Raw genomic sequence first — 23815 nt, forward strand, 5'->3', positions numbered from 1 at the left:
TTTTTTGCTAGATCTCCCTAAAACTCCTTCAGAGTTTGTCCCATTTAGATTTTGTATCTTTATTTTCCATAAATTATATTCATCCCTATTCTCTTCACTTTGGCTGCTTTTATCTTTTAAAAATATTAATTTTCCTTATTCGCTCTACATGAGTGTTCCCTCTTTCTTCAGTCAACAGCAATAGTTCTACTCCTTTTATATTAATCCTACAAATTCATAAACATTAGCTTGCTAAATTTAAAACACTTTCCACTCAGCTCTGCAAACTGCAATTTTCAAAACACTTTGGTATGAATGCTATTTCATGCTTTTTACTCAAGTATTAAGGCATTTAATTATTCTTATGTGATCTTTGGTATTTTTACTAATAATAATTACAAAGACAATTGTCATTCTTAAAATCGAACTTTAAGGATAAAATTTTAAAGGAGTTTAAAAAGGTAATATTTAAGTAAAAGTACTCTGCTAATTCTCTAAGTGAAAGTCTATATATAAACTGAAAAAGCAAAAGGTAACCACTTTTTGAAATACAAAATTACCTTCCCATTCGTCTTTGATGTGGTCTCTAACATTCAGATTGATGGTAACGTCCGCACGAACTCGGGTTGGCCAGTTTTCACCTATGTTGGGTTTCGCAACCTCAACCACAGTGAAAGCCACAATAGGCTGAGCCATGCGTGCCCAACCACCAAATACTACACCACCGTACTCAGACTGCCTGAAAACCAAAGAAGTGGACAATTATTCAAATAATATATAACTTTCCTCCAACTTTTAGACAAGTGAAACTAGTAAGAATATATATTTAGCTAGTATTTAAGCCCTTACATTAGCGACTCCTATTTCTAAACTTGAAACAAAAAATTTAAGTCTCAACATACAGGGAGTATATAAGGTAGGATGAAACAGGTAAACATGACCCAGAAAAGAAAGGGAAGTAGAGGAATATCTACTGATATTCTTCACAACCCTGGGGAAAAAAGATAACTCTATACACACAAGAGCTAAGCCATTTTCTCAAAGAATGAAATAATCATGCACATTTAGTTTTATTTTATTTTCTTATCCTTTCCCCCTTCATCAAGATAGTGTGAACTGTTTATATTTTATCTTATGTACTATGAATATTTCTATAAGCTGTTCCAAAAAACATTTAAAACAAGCTAGAATTTGAAAAATTAAAAACAAGCAAATGATAATATCTATATGCAAATGTCTCCTTTAGAGTATAATACTGAAACCATTAAAAAGATGCTGCCAAGGACTGGGGGAACAAATAATCAAGCTAGTTGCAATAATTAGAACCACTACCATCCAAACGTTCATTCTTTCTTCTTATATTAGTCTACCTAGTGCTTTAATTTTTACATTAAATAGTGTATTTGGGAAATCTGTAATATAAAAACTGCAGCAATACTCCAAAATTGGAAAGTACTGCCAAAAACGACATGCTTGCAAAATAAATTACATTGTAAGGCTTTGTGTCAAACAAAAAACTGTAGAACTTCTTAATATCAAAGAGTGAAACTAATTAAAAATAAAAGCTTTGCAATCTATGACTTGGTTCATACTAGGACAATTTCTAAAAGGCATTACCTTGTGTCTAAACCCTTTGTAATAACTTTCTATCAGCACTCCTCTATTTTTTACAACTTTACTACAGTATAGTTTATATATCATAAAACTCATTCATTATAAATGTAAAATTCAATGATTTTTATTAAATATATAGAGTTGTGCATCCATTACCATAATCCAATTTTAGAACACTTCCACTATACTTAAAAAAGATCCCTTTTGCCCAACTGCAGTCAATCCCTGTTCCTACACCCAGGCAAGCACTAATCTACTCTGATTCTTTTTCCCCCTTATAAAATCTACTTCCATCACGAAGCATTAAAAAGTACAGACTTTTGACCCTTATCAACATGTTCTCTTTTAACCTGCTCAGTAGTTTCGGCGGCCTGAACACATGATCATTAAAACTATGCAATGAGTAAAAATGCCTCTGCTACTTTTCTACCATCAGGATACATGAAGCAGAAAGACCTGTCCCACAGCAGAAATCATCATTTTTAACAGTTTTTGATTATGAACAATTAGAAATGAAAATTTAGAAAAATTGAGTATCACAAGTTAACTCCAAAAAATGAATTATCTTCCCGCAGCAGAAAGTAATGTAAATAAAAAGTTTCTTTTTAAATTAATAGAGCATAAGTATTGCTGCTTAATTAAGTAAAATATAAGTGAATTCTATTTGATGAGCTGCTAGTTAATAAATCCCTACTCTGCAAAATGGCCAACATTAGGTCCAGAATCTGAGCATGTCACCACAAGATAACCATAAATTCTAAGGACGCTTTCGGATCAAGCACTCCCCTGGCATCCAAACAACGGGCAATAACATCAGCAAAGCTGTGGGCAGGGATGATCAGCCAGAGGGTGAACAAATTTTGCAGCACTGCTTGCCTACTGACTCAACTGATTATTAAGTCAAAAATACTTTATGCTTGCGTTCTATAGTCTCACCCAGAATAACTATTTACATAATAATTAAAAAAATAGAACTGTGTATGAAATAAAACGTGGAAGTAAAAATAAAGATCATAATCATTGTATCCATATAGCTCTCTGTAATTAGTAAACAGAGACGCCTTGCAGATACCTGAATCAATTCATATTCAAAATATGTTAAGCTTTTCATACAGAATGTACTATAATTGTATATAGTCACACATAGTGTGACTATAATGCAATGAAAATCCACTTTACAGATTTATTTTACTCACTTATAGTTCACTTGTGAAATATAACTTATCTCCATCAATTTCATACTTAGAATGAACTAGTGAATGAAGGGCATTTACCCAGACAGTCATGTCTAAAAATTGAAACTAACGTGCACAAATCTCCTAATGTACAGCTGCCTACAGTAACTAGAATGAAACCCTTTTCTTAGCTAAAGGAATGAGCTAGCAGGTGGGGAGTTGAGTTTAAGCAGAAGAGTTCTTCAAATAACAAGACCTACTCAACTGGCTCTAAAAGTAAATGCTGATGATTTAGTCTCTTCAAGGCAATCAATGAACAGAGGACCAGGGAAGATTTTCAAATGTTCCACTCCATGCAACATTCAGAAAGGCACCTTGTCGCCCACCAGGTTCCTCAGAAAGGCTGGCTGAGACTGGCAGTGACAGCCACAAGAGCAGTCAGGGTAGCAGAACACTCATTTATCATAGGCTTCTCCAAGGACTTAAACTGTCCTGCCCTAGAACAAGCCTGCTGGCTGGCCCGTACCCTTTCCTCTTTACCCTTTTACTAACGCCCAACCTACTTCCCTCCCCAAGAACGATGACCTCTCCACCTTTATCCCCAGTCCCACCTCCAAGTACCCCAATATTTTACATTTTAGCACTGTTAATATATTCTAATTTACATTAAAGAATTTCTCAAAGAATAAATATCTCATATTTTGGAGGGCATCTTCGTGCCAGGTATATTAACTCTAAACACACTTATGAGGTTTCTGACAGAAGTATGTCAGTCACTGTTTGCATATCTTCATTGCAAGTAGAACCAATTTACTAACCATGGCTTCATTCTGCTGACACTATCCTCGATGTCTTGCCTAATTTCATAAGTTGATTCTAAGCGGAAGAGATTAAAATTCCTTAGGAGGTAATCATGAAGAGTCAAAAACTGCAAATTCAACTTAGGAAGAGCAAGACAACCTGAAAAGGAAAAGAACGTCCATATTTGCATTATTTTTCAAAATTAGACGTCTGCTTTCTAAATAAAAAAGGCATCACAAATTTGTTAAGAATCTAATTTAATGATGTCTAAAATATACCGTATTTGATAAGGTCTTATTTTTATTTTCACACAGAACCAAAACCAAGTTAACAAATGCTGTGTATTAAGAATTGGGAATAAAGGATGAATGTCTTAATACATGTAATCTGCATATCAATGATTCATATGTAAATAGCGCTTCTAAAACATATCTGAAGATACTTTAATGCTTTAATGCAGTCTCAGGTAGTTTAAAAATTCTTCCTTTACCACTTCATTTACATTTGGCAAATCTCAAAATAAATAATGCTTCTATAAACTTAGCCCAAAACAAAATTACCAAAAAAACTGAATTAGCATACTATAGTGCATAAATCCATCTCCAATGATCCCTAATGTGCTCTGAACCTTTGCCTTTTTGCTAGATTTTAAGGGTAAGGCATTGATTATATATTATGCCTGGAGTTATTTCCCTTCTCTCATTGTATAAATGAATAATATTCTTTCCATTATCCTCACTTAATACTATTTCCCTTGGATAATAAATGACCAAAGCAATCAGCGCAATATCAAAAGGTTAAAAAAGATGAAGAATCCAAAACACATTTTACTGGCAAATCATATTATTTTTATCATCCCTATGCAGCTAAAACCAAGAAACAATGATATATAAAAATTTCATATCAATTATGCTAGTAAACTCTGACTTAAAATCTAATTCAATGGCTTCCAGGCCATAGGTGAAGGAAAGTATCTCTTTCAATAATGTATTTTTATTAAAAAAGACAATTAAAATGTCACCATTTTGTAACCCTTACTGAATTGACAAATGCAGGAGGTGTTAAGCAGCAATGGCTACTAACATGACAAAAAGAGAATCAACCAGACACTATGTGTCTCCTGATGAAAAAAATATACCATCACCAAGAATCTTGCCAAAAAGACAGAACTTCAGCCTGATCAAGTCTCTGCATCTAGCTGCTAATTTGCAAGAAAAATAAGGCACGAAGGACATACTGAGAGTCAACAGAAAAATCTAGACTATGGGAAACTATACAGAGCAAACGATGGAGGTTCTTCAATGGAAAGAAAAGGAAGGGATATAGGGGGTACCTGTAAAGATATTTTGAAAATATGCCAGACTGACTATAATGTCTAGAGATGCACAAATGAGTGATAAAACTATACAAAAAATACAATATAGGAATGGCTATAAAAGCCAAGAAATAAATGGTTACTTTCAAGTAGAGGAAGCAGGGATTAGAAAGAGGCACATGGTAGAGTTCTGGGACAGCTGATAAAGTGGTTACAGGGTTTCATGGCATTTCCCTTATGATAATTAGTAAAGCTTTATAGATATTCTGTGTGGCTTTCTATATTTGAGTTTATCTTATAATAAAAGGTTTTTAAAAGGCAAATTTTATAAAGGATTTCTTTACAATTCTTACATTGTAATTTTTATTTTTTTCTGTCCCAATTTCACACTTATTTTCTCTCCTTGGGAGCAAGAAGTGGCTTGCAGGAATAGCTTTAATCTTTGCCTATTTCACAGCATCAGATATTGGGCCCCGCAACACAGACCCATCAATGGTCAATGAAGAACAATAGCGAGATATAGCGAAGTCTCTGAAAACAGCTATATTACAGTCAAGTCATCTGGTAACTAATATGGTTCTGAAATACTTTCATTCTATGAAAGGTGCAAAGACTTAAATTTTGATAAGTATTCCTTTCACTTAACATCGTTAATCATAAGCATGAAAAAAAAGTAATGCTTTATACTAAGCAAAATGTTTAAGTTCAGACCAGCATCACAGAATAGTACCAAAAGCTAGATATAAGTTTGTCTACAATTTTTAAGGATATAACTTTTTATTTACAGGACAAAATTCTTAAGTGTTATTTGCCTCGTAGAGACTGATGAAAGAGTTTGATGTCATACACATATGGTTATAAACGCTTTTAGTATGAATGAATTAGAAAAGTGAGAAAATAATGCATTAACCACTGTCAGAACATTAAAAGGTATGAAGATTGCCTATTCTGAAATCTAGTACAATTTTAATACTCTGGGTTTATGGTGTCATAGCTTCAGGTTATAACTCTAAAGTAACAATTTTTCTTTTAAACCAATGTACGAACACATACTGGTAATGTTTTTAAAAGAGCCACATTTCTTCCAATAATAATACTGTTGTTCAAAAGATTTCCTGAATTTTTTTTGAAATATGCCTTCAAAATGTGTCAGAATGTACTTTGTAATACATTCAATTATGGTGAATTCTCATCCTTAGAGGATGGCAAAGCATTTAGAAACAAATCTGTTGAAATAGGTAGGTGGATGAAGTAGGCAATACCATTCTGAATCAAAACTAAAGATTTGTTATTAACTAATAATGATGTTCTTCTTCTTCTTTTTCTTCTTCTTTTTTTTTTGGTGGTGATTACCTGGCTCTACAAGGAATTCAAAAAAGCTTTAAAAAAAGGCTTTGAAAAATAATGTACTACCAAACAAAGCCTATTATAGTGACATAATGAAAAGCTACACTTATTGTATTATTAGGTCTCCTAAAAATACAGTTTTATCGCATATACACACACACACACAATTAGGGCATGGTTCGAATTAATAAAAATCCTTAATGCAAGCATTCAAAATATTGAATAATTTCTAGCTTCTAAAGTTGAACTTGAGGGTACCATAAAATTATCCGAATATATATAATACATAGGAGTATTTTCAGTTACATATGATGAATTTTAAACTAAGTTTCTTGTTACACCCAGATCTTGTACTTCTTTATCATACCTTCCCCTGAATAATACTCAGTTGGGACAATATTTTCATCCCATATAATTTTCTCAGTTGGATACAAAGGCATCTGGTTCAATTGCTGAATCTGAGAAATTCGACGTTCATGACGAGATACCTAAAAGAAACAGGTTCAGGCAAAGTTAGAAGCATCTTTTTTTTAATCGAAATAATTTATGGAGAAAATTCACCAAAGGTATGGAATAAGAAACTTCACGTCTTTCAGTTACAGTAGCAGTTAACAAGAGATTTTCCCCTCTCTTCCATAAGTCCAAAATGAAGGCGATACCAATCACGATGGTCTTTGGAATCAGATCTAAGTTCAACTCCCAGCACCTCTACTTACGAGCTATGTAAAAGCTGGGGCAAGTTACTTCAACCTCCCTGATCTTAATTTCTTTTTCAGTGAAAAAGATAAAATGCCACTCAGCTCTCAGGTTTCTTATGAAAATGAAATGGAATACTATAAAACAGGGTTAAAGTGCCTGGCACATGCCAAGATCTTAAAAACCATAGCAGTCAGCATTCACCGATGTAAGAAAAATAATGGGAGCCCTTAGGTCCTAGGTTATAGTTTTCATTCTTGTACTAACTTGCTAAACAATCTAGGAAAGTTTATTAATAAGCTGGCTTCATTCTTTTTTGTAAAATGAAAGAGTTAGACTTGATGATCTTTGTACTCTTTCATTGTTAGTATCAGAGTAAACTATCTCATGTACAAAAATAAGTTTATTACCTAATTAACAGATGCTAAAATAATGATATATTTGAAAAGTGTCAGTTCTCTCCAGTAGAGATAGTATTATTTTAGGAAAGATAGTGTGATTACATCTAAATAATGTGCATATTTCGACATTTAATCATAATTTGGATATTAGAAAAATTCAAAGCCTGAGGAAATTGTTTAGAAGGGAAAAATGAAAGATAGTGCTGGAGTGCTATAAATTTTTAAAAATTTTTTTTTTTGGCATAACTATCTAAATTTTAAGAATGAAATCTTAGCTATAAGACCCTAAAAGGCATAGGATCAAACCTATTTTCCATTAGAAAGATTCGTGGAAAAATCCTCATTTCTTTCTATAGTAAGGGTTTATTATTAATCCTCAAAACTTGACTTACAAGAGAAGATTTTACATTGTCAGAAAATAGGACAAGGAATTTTTAGAAAGTACTTGTAGTCAGCGACAATGAAAAGGAATTCGTAAAAAAGAAGGCAAAGTGGTGACCCAGAACATTCATTTCGTGCAAGTAAATATATCCATAAAAAGTATTGTCCATACTTAATTTAAAACCCTTCCCAAGGATTTCTCTCCAAATGGCACTTAAACACCTGTCCCCAGGCTTAAAACACCTGCTTTAAGTAGTTTCCTGTTACAACTAGAAAAACTAGTATATCATCTTTCTTTCTACATTATATTTTATACCCTGCATTATAAGTATTAGCTTGGAATATAAGTCACAAAACCATGTGCCCATTATTGTTCCATGTGTGTAAAAAATGTATATATACATCCACATGATACATGCTTACATAGGAATAAAAAAAGTTGGAAACACGAAAAACAACTAACCTTTTGGCAGTCAGGAAAAAAAAATTAAAACAAATTGTTATTTTTTTACCCACAGGACTGACAAAAATTGGGAATTCATAACATTCAATGCTGGCAGTAGCTTATGGAAACATACTTTAATACATTGTTGGTGGGAACATATACCTTTTGGAGGATAATATGGCTGCATCTTTTTCTCTTTTAAATAAGCACATGCTTCAATGAAATAATTTCACTTCTAGGCACCTCTCCTAAATATTCACATTTGGGTACAAAGAGGCATGTACAAGGATCACACCATTATTTGTAATAGTGAACATTATAAAGAACCTGAATTTTCATAGTGGGAGTACGGTTAAATACTTATCCATTTTATGAAATAATTTACTGAAGTTAAAAATATGGTATGTCCCTTCCCTTAATATTGCTATGAATCTAAAACTGCATTAAAAAATAAAACTTTACCAAAAAAAAAAAGTATTAGTTTGAGAGTTAAAGCCCTCGTTTCCTGAAAAGATTGAGAAATCCCTCAGAATTCTTAAACCACTAGGTTAGTGATAACTTACTCTATTTCTAAACACTCCTAAATTTTGTAGTGATAAAGGTATGGCTTAATATGCAAGATATTGTATTTAAATAACTTTTAAAATAAAGATATATACAAACACATATATTATCTGTAGATGTGTGTTTGTGCAACTGTGAGCTCTTAAAAGGCAGGAATGGTGCCAGCTATGTATCCGCAAGGCCTGAATGCAGTGCTAGATATAGAAGTTGTTCATAAATGTTTGTGTGGAATAAATTCTTGCCATAAAGCAGTTTTACGAGGTAAAAGTCTTGAGAAAAGAAGTCTGATAAAATCAAATGATACAATTTCCAAAGCAGCAATTATTTACCTAATCTTTAGCTCAGAAAAAAATCTGTACCACATCTTTAAGAACAATTCAAAAAAGTAGAGAAAACCACATGCAAAATTCAAAGGACATTACTATGTATTTACCAGCAATTCTAGAAGAAATTCTTTATCAAAAGTTGTGTCTTCTGCTTTAGGAAGAGTTGGTAACAAGCAGAGGTATGATGCCACCTGGTGGAGTGTATTTGAACTGCAAAATAAAAATTTCAAATCAGAATATTTTATTAACTTCATTTTTGAAACACGTAATTTTATAGACCATTTAGAAAGTTTTACCTAGTAAGTATAATCCTATGACATAAGAAGCAAATATAAAATGTCATCAATGAAAGTTAAACCCCTAATACAGGGTTTTCAAAATGTCTTCTGCAAACCTCTCGTGGTCCCTGAGATCATTTCAGGGAGTCTGCAAGGACACTTTTTTTTATATTAACACTAAGACCTGGTGTGTTTTTCTTTACTGTCTTTAAATACACAGTGATAGTATAAAAGCAAAAATGGGTAAAATTGCTGGCATGGATCAAGGCGGTGGCACCAAGCAGTACTATAAGTAGTCACGGCATTCTTCACTGCCACGCGCAGTTAAAAAAAAAAGTTTTAAGAATTTCCTTAATAAAGCAACAAAATATTATTAATATTAAACTTGGACTACTGAGTATCTATTTTTTAAAAATTCTGTGTGACTGAGTGGGAAGTACACGTTTGTACACGTTTACTTGAATAACTGACAAACGATAGTTATTCAGACTTGTATAAATGTCAGATTTTTCAGATTTGAACAAAATAAACCTATAACTTCAAGGAAAACAAATGACTGTATTTGTTGCCAAAGATATTAAACTTCCAAGTGAAAAATTGGAATTTTGGAAAACTTGCCTTTGCCACTATGAGCTTGAGAGGTTTCCACTACTTAACTACAAGCTTAATGACCTCTCAAAATTCCTTCGAACACTGTCCCAGGCCCTAGTAACCACCAACTGGTTTTCAATCTTTATAATTCTGCTTTTTTCAGAAGGTTAAGTAAGTAGAATCATATATTATGTTGCCTTCTGACACTGGTTGCTTTCATTTAGCATAATGCATTTGAGATTCACCCACGTTATTATGTGTATCTGTAATTAGTTCCTTTTTATTGTTGAGTAATATTCCATTATATGGATATATCACGGTATATTCATTCATTTTCCAGTTAAAGGATATTTGTGTATTTCAGTTTTTGACAAATAAAAATAAAGCCACTATATGCCTTTGTGTAAAGATTTTTGTGTGAATGTAAGTTGTCATTTCTCTTGGGTATGTCTGTGACATCACTAGATCACACAATAAGTGCATGTTTAACGTTATAAGAAACTGTCAAATTTTCCCGAAGTGTTACTACCATTCTGAATTTCCATCAGTAATGTATGAAAGTTCCCATTGCTCCACATCCTTGTCAAGAGTTAATACATTGCTGTTTTTATACACAATTCCAATAGGAATGTAATGGTATCTTATTATGATTTAAATTTGCATTTCCTTAATGACTAATGATGCTAAGCATCTTTCTTTAGGCTTACAGAAATCTAACTTCTTTGGTGAAGCATCTTTCTGTAGGCTTACAGAAATCTAACTTCTTTGAAGTATCTGTTCAAGTCTATAGCCATTTTTTTATTAAGTTGTTTCCTGAGTCTTGTGTTTAGCCAACATTTTCTCCCAGTTTTGGGCTTTTCTTTTCATTCTCTTAAGAATGTCTTCAAATTGAAGTTTTAAATTTTGATAATCTAATTTATCAATATTTTTCCTTTATGTATTGTGCTTTGGTATCTACAAATATCTTTGCACAAACCACAATCACAAAGATTTTCTCCTATATTTTCTATAAGTTTTAGTTTTGGTATTTAGATCTACATTTAATTTTGAGTTAATCTATATATATGATATGAAGTATGAGTGAAATTTCTTACTCTGCATATAGATGTCCAATTATTCTGGCACCACTGCTAAAAAGATTATTCTTCCTCCATTGAATTGCCTTGGCGCCTTAGTCAACAATCACTAATCAGCCATATGTGTGTGGTCTATTTCTAAACTAGAATCTGTTCCAGTGATTTGTATGTCTATCTTTTTTTCAATACCATAATGTCACGGTTACTGTAACTACTTAGTAAGTCTTGGAATAAGTTAAGTAGATATCCTCTTACTTTGTTCTTATTCAAAATGATTTTGGCAATTCTAGTTCCTTTGCCTTTCCATATTAGTTTTGTAATAAGCTTATAAAGTTCTATATAATACCCTGCTGAGATTTTGACTGGAACTGAATTATACCTATATATCAATTTGGGCAGAACTTATACCTTAACTGAGTCTTCTCATTCATGAGCAACGATATTTCCATTTCTAAAATTAATTCACTCTGTGCAATTAATTGCACCAACTTCCTTAACATAGTTTCAGATATTACATTAAAATTAACTTTTAAGAAAATATCTGTCAAGTTTTGATATAATATCAAAGAATATTCCCAATTATTTGAAAAAGCTTTTAAAATACCCCTTCTTTCTATAACACACTGCATTTTCTTCATTTACTTCAACCAAAACATCTCATAACAAATTGAATCCAGAGGCAGATTTGCAAAACTATAAAACAATGCCACTCTTCTCACTATAATTTTTTCATTTTGTAGAATATATTTTTCATTAACAACATGGATGCTAATATGTAATAGGTTTTAATTGACTTTTTAAATAAGTATTTTAAATTTTTCTAGTTTTAATTTCCAATACAGTAAATATAATGGCTATAATCCACACTTTAAAAGTTCTTTGAGATTTTTTAAGAGTGTAAAGGAATTCTACTGGCAAAAATAAATTCCTCAGATGGATTATACAACACAATTAAATGTAAAAAAAACCCAAAATCTATGAAAATGGTTTAAAAAAGAATATTTTTGTTATCTTATAATGAAGGCCTTCTATATAAAAAAATTGTTATTAAAAAGATTGAAAGATATGATTAAAAATTTAAAACATCTATAACAATAAAATATACCATAAAGTTTAAAAGTGAGAAACTGAGAGAAAATAATTACAATACAAACTAGACAAAATATTAGTATCCAGAATACATAAAGGTTCCTTCAAAAAAAAAAAAAAGACAAGGAATGCAATAGAAAGTAGCAAAGAATAAGAAGAAAGTTACAGAAGAAATGTAAATGGCCGATAAAAATAGAAAGATGCTCAATCTGCCCGATACAGTCACAGAATGCAAAGTAAAACAATGAGGGTTTATTTGTCCTTGGATTGGTTAAGTTAAAGACAAATTTAATGTTGGTAGGTAGAGAAATAAACCCGTATACACTGTTGGTTTAAGTATATAATTGATATATTTTTTTGAAGAAAATTTAGTAATATATGACAAAATTTAAAAACAGCCCTTTGAGTCAGTCATTCTGCTTCTGGGACTTAGTAACAAAAATTTATGTAGAAGTAAAAAAGATGGCATTACCAAAGTGTTTGTAATAGCCAGAAATTAAAAGATTAATGATCCGTTAATAGGAGAATAATTTTAAAATAATATGGTAGTGTGTTCAATGGAACCCATGCAGTAATTTAAAAGAAGAAAATAGATTTATGTGTTATTACAAGAGTTATTATTAAATCCTCATGACAATGAACAACCAAGCCAACCTCAGTTTGTTTCAATTTAAAAAGCCAATTAACTAAACAAATTCTCCTAAGAGTTAAGGACAATGAGGAGATAATAGAGCATAGTGGTTAAAAAAAAACATTAGGGCACAGAATAAAAAAGAATAAAATCTTGCCATTGGTAACAACATGGAATGGATAGATCTTGAAGACATTATGCTAAGTGAAATAAGACAGAGAAAAACAAATACTGTATGATCTCACTTACATGTGGAATCTAAAAAACAAAACAAACAAACAAAAAAACTCCCAACAAACCAAGCTCACAGATCTAGGGAACAGATTGGTGGTTGCCAGAGGAGGGAGCAGGGGAGTGGGGTGGGCCAAATGGATAAAGGGAATCGAAGATACAAACTTCCGGTTATAAAATAAATAGATTATTGGGATGTAATGTACAGCATAATTATTACAGTTAATTATACTATATTGCACATTAGAAAGTTGCTAAGACAGTGTATGTTAAAAGTTCTCATCACAAGAAAAAAAAAATCCTGTCTATATGGTGATGGATGTTAACTAAACTTGTGGTGACCATTTAGCAATATACAAAAATATCAAATCATTATGTTGTATACTTGAAACTAATATAATGTTGAATGTCAAGCATACCTCAAAAATTTATTTTAAAGGTTACAGCTCAGAAATCAGACTACCTAGGTTTAAATCCTATCTCTGCCACTTACTTGCTGTGTGACTTAGACAAATTACTTAACTAGTCTGTGCCTCAGCTATCTTATATGTAAAATGGTACCTACACTCTCACATAAATGTTTTCAGGATTAAATTATTCACATACTTAGTAGAGTGCTTATCACATAATAAATAAATGTATGTTATTACTATTTTTAAAAAAGTATCTTAGCACATAGCTAAGTGCCAGAGAATATTACTAATTTCATAAATTTTAAACATGCAAAAATTTTCCTAAGACATATCTCTAATATCTACGAGAAGTATATTCCAAGAACCCCAATGGATACCTGAAACCTTGAATAATATTAAACGCAATATATACTATGTTTTTACCTATACAGATATACCTTTTTCCTGCTTAACCTGCTTCTTCAACTCTGCCAGAAACGTGGTAGCAGCTTCTTCACAGGCAGATGCAGCCTCTCCACTAATCTTTATATATTTCAGTCCAAACCTATTCTCGAATTTGTGTAACCATCCCTTACTTGGAATAAATGGTTTGGTATCTCTTATTTCAGGGGATCCTTTGCTGAAGTCATGCTTTCTGGAGCAATATGTTGCTGTCAATTGGAACACATTTTCTGTTCTTGTCTTCCTCCCACAAATGTATGGCCTATTCTACTTAACTAAACATTTATTACATATTATGGCCGTAACTTTGGCAGTTTGAGGTACAACAGCAAAACTAGCATGAATTTCTTTTTCCTTTTTCACAATTTCAAGACTGAAGATTCATTCTTACCATAGATCTTAGCAAATTCAGCATGTAATTTTTTTTTTTTACTTTATTAAGTCGAGAACTTTCACCTGTTCACTTAAAGGAAGCATTTTACAGCTTCTCTTTGGCATATCCAAATTGCTAGCATCACTACTCTTGTGTTTTGGAACCGTTATTAAGTAAAATAAGTGTTGCTTGAACACAAGCACTGCAATACTATATTAGTGATCTGATTATCGAGATAGCTACTATGTGACTAATGGGCAGGCACTGTATACAGTGTAGAGACACTGGACAAAGGGATGATACACATCCAGGGCAAGACAGCATGCAATTTAAAACTTATAAATTATTTACTCCTGGAATGTTCTATTCAGTATTTTCAGACTGCAGACAACCAGGGATAACTAAGATTGCAAAAAGTGAAACCGTGGATAAGGGGGGACTACTGTATGATGAATGTTTTGGGGTTATTGTCTTATCTTGTTTATGACTGATGGGAAACCAGCTTTATGTTCTATTCTAAGAAAAATTTAAGATCTAGGGAAACCATATGTTATGAAAAATATAAAAAAAGAATATATAAAAAATATAAAAAAATACAAAAAGACAGAAGATGGATAAGTTTAAGTGACTCAAAGATGCCAAATGCTAAAGAGAAGCACTAGTTCCAGTTGTCAACAAAGAGTAATATAACAAGTAACATTAATTAAAGCAGTGCAAAATAATTAAAAGCAAAGAAAAAAATTATAATTGTTTTCCTTTCATGTCGTCTTACCTAAGAGGTCCAAAAAACTTGACCAGGGATTCCCGAGTATCTACTTCTGCCACGTTTGAGAGGGCAAAATCATAAAGTTCAGGGAAATGTGCGAAAGCGGCTCTCTAGAAAAGAACAGCAAATGATGATAATAATCAATGTCTACCTATTGATACAATCAACTACAATTTATGTACTATATAATGGAAATATTTTTTTAAACACATTAATGTACTTCTCTTTTATATGCTTCGCATATATGACATCTGCTTTACTCAGCTATAAGCATTCAATACAATGGCAAAAAACTAGAATTGTTCTAGGAATGAAAAGGGAGAGTCAATGTTCAGTTTTTTTACCTCTAATATTATATTTTGCATATACATGAAAGCAAGCTTCATTGACAAGAGGGGAGAAAAACAAAATAAAACATTTTATTATCAAGAACTGGTCGTCTAATAAAACTAAAAGAAAGTTTTAGTTTTCAAGAGAAATTCCCACTGAAGAGACAGCTCGAGGGAGAGGCCAAAGCATAGTGTGCTCATGTCCTGCTTTATTTTGGAACTCTGGAAAGAGAGACCTTGCAAGGTGACGCACTCAACCGACATGGTTTAAGATGCAAAAAAAAAAAAAAACCAAAATAGAAATAGCTGCATTATGCTAAATGATAAGAAAGTGTGAGATAACACTCCTAGCTTTTCTTTAATGCCCATGTGGCACAGAGAAGATCTAGAAGTTTTCATTTACTCCACAGTGGATTACACAAAAGGTTGCCAAGGTTATAGATGAGCCTGCCATGGGATTACCATAGGCGATGACAAAATGACTCTGCAACCCAAAGCTGAGAGTGAGGTGTCTGAGCTAAGAAATGAATGAGAGTCAGCTCTCCGAATTCCAGTACCATCAAGAACAAAGTTGGGAACTTGTCACCAGGGAGATAGCCAAGGCCTTGAGAGCAATCATCATGCTTTGCCTGTGCCAGAAGAACAGACGACATGCCATGGTCACTTCAAGGGCAGAGGCAAAAGGAGAAAAACACTAATGCTCTGAGAAAAGCAAGACAAGATGTCTGAGCTGGGGTGGTGTGCAGATGTATCATTCCTCTTCCAAATAATGAGGCTATCTTAGTGTGTCCATGTACCTAGAAGTCATTTTGGGAAAGAAGAGGCAGGGCAGAGACTCCTTATTGATTAAGAAAGATAGTTGAACTTAAGTTTGACTAAGTCTTTTTACTCAAAAAATGACTTTTAAAATAGAAAGAACTGAATTACTTTAAACTGACAAAGAAAAGCTTCTTTCTTCCACCACAGGAAGTGGAGCTCAAAAGATAGGTAAGGTTAATGATAGAACACACAGGAACTTTTTTCACATCTGAGCTATACTGGGAAATTTCCTGTGTTTATCTTCAAAATGTACCAAATGCTTACACTACTTTGTCATATTCTTTCATAAAACAAAACTGATATTTAAATGTACCAGATTGGCCAAGTAGCTAATATTTCTGAGTGTCAAATATCAGTATACTGATTCTCAGGATGAGACTTTGAAAGAAAGCCATTTTATTTTCACGAATTCATCACAATTAGCAATATTTTAAAATTTCAAGATAAAAACTTGATTAAATGAATATCTTTTTCTATTTGTACTATACAAAACCTAAATTATTCATGACCCAACTTTATGGAGCAGAAGCAAAGGCCAAAATGAATTTCAATTACCTGTAGAGAAGTAATTCTATCATAGTGAATTGTAGTCATCTCATTCTCTGTCAGAGCATTTCCAGTTTGGTCATTAATCTCAAAACCAGTATAGAATTTAAGCATGTCCAAAAGCTAAAAGGATACATTTAAATTAATAAGCTGTGTGAAAGTTAGAGCAAGAAAGCATGATTAAACACTATTTATTAAAAATAATAAGCAAGTCCATATACCTTCTCAGAGGTGCTGATAAACTTTGGAATATAAACACTGTAACGAACATTTCGGAACATATCCAAACATGTTTTATTTATGTGAGAATAAGTATGCATGTACTTTGTGAATAAATAGTTAAATCTATTTCATAAACATCGTCTACTTGCACGGAGAACATCAATCTTAATAGTAAAGCGATATTAAGGATCTAATCGAAGGAAGCCAATCATTTTAATGAAAAAGAGAAATCTATACCACTGCAAATTTACAGAACTAAACCACTAGAGAGAACTCCTGAGGTCTTTTACTTATTATGCCACTTAGAATCTTCTGAACAAGCGTTTTGGAATTCATAATTGGAGATACTCTTCCCTACGTGCTGCTTCTAAGAGGGAAAAACAGCAAGGTGGGGAAAGCAAAATAATATATTTCTCTCATAGTCTCCATGGCCATCAAGCCCTTTCTTTGCCTTAGTTCCTTCTGCTAATGCAGGCCTGCTTTTCCCTGTGGTGGAACAGAGTCCATTAGCTGCTTTTATTATTCTTAATTCTAATATATGACAGATCAGATATTAGGATTTTAATAAATGCAGTGAACTGCTGGGATTTAATAGAAGAATGAGACAAAAAAGAAATGCTCATAGATATGATAAAAGAATTCTTAAAATATATAAACATAAAAATTATATGTCAAACTATGATCTCATTGAAAGGCAGGTGTTAGAAGTTTGTTAAAAGACTTTTCTTCTGGATGACATTAAAACCCTAATAGGTCATCCTCCTCTGCAAGTTAGCAAACAAAGTGCATTTGCCTTCATACTCAAGGCAGCAGACTAAATGGACATACGCTTCCACATTAACAAGTACCTCTGTCACCATCATCTCATGAAAAGAGAGGCATGGTATTAGAACATTGTTTTCTTGAAATTAATGTTCATGATCTATTATATTCCACATTGGTTACTAACATAAAATCAAAATACGTATGCGGGACTATCTCTCACATAATTTAGTCCAATAATAATATCACATGTGATTAACAAAAGGTTATTATATCATTACTAGAGGCCATCTATATAAGAATGCATTCATTTTATACATTAAGACTTAATTTTACTTTAAAATGACTAATTAGGAAATTTTTATCATTCAATTCAATGTAAAGCAAAATTTATTTTGTGTCATGCCCTGGTACTCCCAGTTGCATGGCAAAGAAAAGATCAATTTAGAAATGAAAATATAAGTATGTTCAGGTATATCAATGCTCACCTGGGAAAAAAGATGTCCATCCTCTTCCCTATGAACAAGATTAGAAAGGTAACAGTGAACCAAAAGGTGGGAGTCATCCAGGATGGTATTAAACCAGCGCCTTGTGGGGAGTAGGGCCTAGAAAACATAAATACCACAACAATAAGTCTGCGGGTTCTCTGCAGCCAGAGGTGAAATCTACTGGTATTTAACGCAGAAGTGTTAATCACATCCAAAGTACCCTCTAGTCTCCCAAAGACAGTGCACAAAGCAAAGCCAAGCTATAAATAAATTCAGCGTTAATATTTCCCAATAAAATACAGCACTGAAAAAAATCTCACAGATATCTCACTCAGTAGTTTTCAAACAAACTCCTATATGAAATCCCAATATGTACTGTGTGTAGGTTTAAAGAGAGCTGCTTTTAGAGAAAAGGGAATGGGGACTTGAATGGAGGCTCCTTTTTTGATTTCCACTTCCCACATGCCCCTGTAACAGTCAGCAAGACAATCCTGAGAAACTGTGACAATCAATCTGAAAAACACTAATCTAATCAAACAGCCTCATTTTTATAGATGAGGTTACTGAGATTCTCAGAGGTTATAAATTAGTTACTGACAGCTAGAATTTGAATGAAGACCTCATGAATGAGTGCTAGTCCAATACTCTAATCCTCATGTTAAGAAACCACCCTACCTTTCCAGATAAGGAACAAACAGAAAGGATTTTCTTTCAATTTCCTGCATTAAAGAGGGAAAGGAACGGAAATGAATTCAATCTGAACTATACGAACCTGCAACTGAACTTTCCATCAAAATCTTTCACCTACTAGTATGAAATCTTTTTGAAGAATCTTAATTTTAAAAATTGACAATAGCAGCTATATCCTTCTTCATCAACAATATTAGGCACATTTAAAAAAGTGAGATTACTAAAGCCACTATTTAAAACTCTATGAAGGGGTATTAAAATGTGACAAAGTATAAACTGCCATTGCTGTACTCACATTTAATAACTATACTAATGTTTTTTTCTACAAACTGTAGCCAACTGAAAACTTCAAGGGTCAACTGCTTCTGCCTTTCTTCTTTACGAGACATCTTGAAATAAATACAAATAAGCTAAGACCAGTTCGAGGTGATAAAGAAATATTTCATATATAGTCATATGTTTAATCTTAGCCTCCTTAATGATTATATGACAGCAAAAAGTCACTGTACACTTCTTACCTCTAAATCAATTATAAGTTCAATGAATCTTTCACAGTAATGAACTTTGTCCATAGTGACAGGTTCTAGACATAACAGAGAAAACATGTTAGAATTTTCTTGCGTAGGTCATTCTGTGGTACTGTATCTTAAAATTGGCAGTTATTTAAACAAGGTAATTTGTCTCTTATTCATCAAGATTGGACTATGATTCAGAGTAAAGACCTTACATAGATTTCAAAAACAGGCAGAACTTACCCTTATATTTAGCTCCACAAATAAGAAAATGAAAAGCCCAGCTTGGATCAGAAAAATACATAAAAATAAATTTTCGAAAATATTTTGAAAGTGTCAATTTTAAAAAAATCTATACAGAATGATTAGATTTTGAAAAATCTTGGAGATATTAAAACTAGAAAGGCAGTTTTATTTCATTCTTAACTCACTTTCCTTATTCTCTTCATATACTAAACTTCTAGAACTTCTTCCATATGCAAAATACATACATATATGTGTACATGTATACATTCAAAGATATATATACCTTTAGAATGCATAGAAAAAGAATGAGAAAGATACATACCAAACTAATTAATGAAACAATTTTTGACCTTTTCTTCACTGTACATGTATTCTTTTTTACATTAAAATGCCAATGATACACAGAGCAATAAAATATTTTTAAAATCACAATCTTATATTCTGCTATTTGTGAGCATTAATGTACTGTTTTAAAAAAATACTTATTTTTGTTTTTAATTACAACCTTGTGACATGACATAATTTCAGAGTACAAGTTTTTTTTCTCCCTAATGCCAGGAAATGGTCTACCAACTAAAACCATGCTGCCAAGATTGTTTAAATTTAAAAAGGAGATAATTTCAGGGTCCCTACTGCTGCTTAGTCCAAGGACTCCCAGCAGTGACTAACGCAGTGCTAGACCTGTAGAAAGCACTCTACAAATGCTTAAATAAATTCACTTATTGAATTTATTTGTATTTGGAAAATGAAAGCCCTTATGTGAAGAAAAGTGAATACTTTTGTGATTAATATATGGAATTGTTAACTGAAACTTTTCTATGTCAATCATCCAGATCCTAAAATTATATAACCATAGAATTTCATAGCTGGAAAAGACCTCAGAGACCTCTATTCTAGCTCTTTATTTTCCAGGTGAGAAACCGAGGACCAGAGAAAATGACTTGATAATATAGAATAAAGTAATGGCTGATTAGAACTGGATCCAAGTTTTCTGAGATGTACTCCAGCTTACCTTGCTGTTGAAACTAAAAAATTTCAAGATCGGCTTTTAAATTAAATCCATTCAAACCATTCCTCTGTTGCTATCTTTGGTTCTTGTTATGGTTAAAAAAAATTTATTTTTGTCCAAAATTTAAAAAGTGAACAAACTCTGTACTCTGTAGTTTTATTTAGAGCTTGAGAAAATTATTGGCAACGGCCTATTTAAAATTTGAACACAGTGCTTGGTGCTCAACTTCTGAACTCTGGTGGATAAAGCTGCATGTTTTCAAATTAGTTAGCCCTATTTGGCAATGTTCAGAGTTGAAACAGTATTATAACTTCAGACATCAATATATCCTTATTATTTCCTTCTTTTGTTTATTATGTTTTTTTCTTCTGATAGCATTCCTGACATCTCAGATCATCCTACACAAACTTCCTTTATAACCAACTGATAAGGGCACGCTGTTTTGAATGACTCTATAAAATGAAACTACAATCCTTATTCTTTTAAAAACTACTTTTCTGTTTTCTATCTATATAATCCATTCATCTTTATACTCTCTCTGAACCAACACACTGTTTTCAACATCTTGTTTGTTCCTTTGCAAGCGAGTTAAATTTTGATTGAAGCTCTAGAACAATCTAAGAAATTTTGTTTTCTGACAATGTAAACAACAACGGGAACAGTTAGTGGTTTACATGTTGTTGAAATTACTACAGGCCCTCTGTTGTTAATGTTACTTGATTTTCAAACCTTTCTAGATGACCCTAGATAAACATTCCAAAGTTAGAAAACATCAATTTCTATGACCCTAATTATTACAGATATTAGCAGTTCTAAGCATTCATTATTACTAATTGTTGTAAGAATGCCATATCTAAGTCTTCTTTTTAGTTTTACGCCGCTTAACTGAAAGATTTAAATATATTAAGTGACTTAGATTACAAGCATATGATAATTTTTTCTTTATACTGGTGCTGGTAGTAATATTATGTCTCAAATCAGGTATAACTGATTTATAGCATTAGTATCTATTCCTCACAGAATTCTAGGTATGATTTTCAGTTCTAAAATATTACTTGAAGGCTCAGCATTTTTAAGTAATTCTGTTGTATTTCGGTTTAAAAAAGCTATAATATCTGATGCAGATATATAAATATGGTATACCTACAGAGCTGTTCCTAGATTATATTCCAGATAGGAAATAAATTATATTATTAAAATAAAATTATTAACCAATGACATACCTTACATAGCATATATACACTTTTATTAAGTAAACAATATACTATTTGCATTCGCTAAATGTTTATAAAATTTTGCAAACCCAACATAATGTAATTAGCCCTGCTTGGCATATAGGCATTAACACACACACACACCCCCCTATCTATAGTATATACACACTATACATCTATATACAGTATAATCATTATATATTTTAAAGTCTATATTCTATATAAGATTTATTTGTATTTCTTTCATCAATAAATGAGGGCCACAATGGAGAGAAATTCTTCCTTTTTCGTCTTGTACTACATATCTCAAAAATAATTCTCCTCTTCCCCTCCAAACAGTATTTTATGTAACTTGAAAACACTATTTGACACCATATTGTAAATGCCATGTGGACAGGGTCTGTGACTGTCTTGTTTACCACTGTGTCCCAGCTCCTTGTTCAGGATCTGGGTCTTGTGAGCAAGCTCAAAAAATATTTGCTAAATAAAGGAACATTTCAATAACCATGCTGATGCCTTTAATGTGAATTTTTTATGACAGTCATAATACTGTGGTAATATATTTGAAAAGGGGAGGGCATACACTTTGTCATTACAATTTAAAATCATTCTAAGAGCAGTTTTTAAAATAGAGATTAGAAAAACTTATTGGGACATTTAAATAACTTCACAAATAAGCTGAGTAAAAGAAGATAGTTACCAGAAAGTGGGACTGATTTCAGCACAGAGATAAACTTCTGAATGAGCTGTGAAAGAAACCTTCTTTCTTGATAGGCTCTAAAATCAGAGATAAAATGTTGACCAAATTATTTTTGAAAAATAATTATTTTAAAAGTAAAATATTAACGTTGAACAAGTCTGTCTTACACTATTCAAATGTTCCATCTTGCTCTGAAATAGGGACCATAATTTGAACACAAAGCTACTTCTTTATATGTAAACACAGCACTACATGAAGAAAAGGAGAGCCAGTTAAAAGCACCTCTTTCTTTTTATTGTAAAAAATTTCACTTGCGATTTAAAGGACAGAACAAAAGAGTTTTCAAAATTTCATTTATAACTTGCCCTTACCATTAAAAATCTAATGTTTAAGTATGTAGTTAAAATGACATGAGCAATTTTATATATTTACATGTTTAAAGTTTTAATTATGAGAGTATTTCAATGTCTAAAAATTAAATGTTCACTTAAAAAACAATTTTCTATTCCTTAATTTAAGATGCACTATGTACCAATGAATCAACAATCATCAAATATTGAATAGTTACAAATGATTATGCCAGTCTCGTTGGAAATACAAAGGAGAGAAGTGACTAAAACATACTTAAAATTACAGGTCATATAATATAAAGATAATTAGTAACACAAACCAGTATATAATTATTAATAAAACTGGCTGGCATTAACGGAACACTTACAGTGCCAGGCCCTGAGCTATATTAAGCACCTCATATGAATAATCTCATTTAATGCTGAAAATGGTTCTATGAAATAGGTACTATTATCCCAATTTCACACTGAGGTTCAAAGGGGTGATGCAACTTGACCTTATACAGCAACTGAGTGTGAAACCTAGTTAAGTCTGATTGCAGAATGACGCTCTAAGCAACTATATACATTCTAACCATTACACAACCAGCCTGGTGTTTTGATAAAAAAACACACAGCTTGTTTTAGGAATTCAGAAGAAAGCACTGTGGCCTAATGTAGTTGGACTGGAAAAATATTAAGAAGGTTAACCTTTAATCAAGTAGAGTGGAGGGAAAGGGCACTTAGAGAAGGGATGTTTAAGAAACAGTAAATAGACTAGTCTAGCGATTTGGGAGAGTCACAAGAAATAGGTGGAGGTTTTTGAATGCTTACTGTAAGGAGTTTACAGAGTTTACCCTATGGGGACTAGGAAACCACTGAAAGCTTGTGAGCAGGAATATGACAAATTATACATAATTTTCTAAGAGTATGGCTAGTTAGGGTCATTGTTGTAGGAAAGGTGGAAGAAACACCAAGTAGGTGTTTAGTCATTCATACTGCTGTAAAGGACTGAC

At 32.3% G+C, this 23815-nt stretch overlaps 1 protein-coding gene across 2 annotated transcripts in view; it reads right to left on the minus strand.

Moving 5' to 3' along the window:
- Positions 1-23815, minus strand: part of AQR (aquarius intron-binding spliceosomal factor) — a 92179-nt gene that overhangs the window by 45083 nt on the left and 23281 nt on the right. For both annotated transcript variants that reach the window (XM_011354871.2, XM_011354870.2), the window contains 9 exons: positions 22471-22547; positions 19308-19372; positions 18100-18216; positions 16637-16750; positions 14940-15043; positions 9152-9254; positions 6599-6719; positions 3587-3728; positions 540-718 (listed from right to left, as the gene is read on the minus strand). In XM_011354871.2, the coding sequence (XP_011353173.1) occupies positions 540-718; positions 3587-3728; positions 6599-6719; positions 9152-9254; positions 14940-15043; positions 16637-16750; positions 18100-18216; positions 19308-19372; positions 22471-22547 (1022 nt within the window). The remainder of the gene's footprint in view (positions 1-539; positions 719-3586; positions 3729-6598; positions 6720-9151; positions 9255-14939; positions 15044-16636; positions 16751-18099; positions 18217-19307; positions 19373-22470; positions 22548-23815) is intronic.

This window comes from Pteropus vampyrus, unplaced genomic scaffold (genome assembly GCF_000151845.1).
Source record: "Pteropus vampyrus isolate Shadow unplaced genomic scaffold, Pvam_2.0 Scaffold19, whole genome shotgun sequence".
Lineage (NCBI taxonomy): Eukaryota > Metazoa > Chordata > Mammalia > Chiroptera > Pteropodidae > Pteropus > Pteropus vampyrus.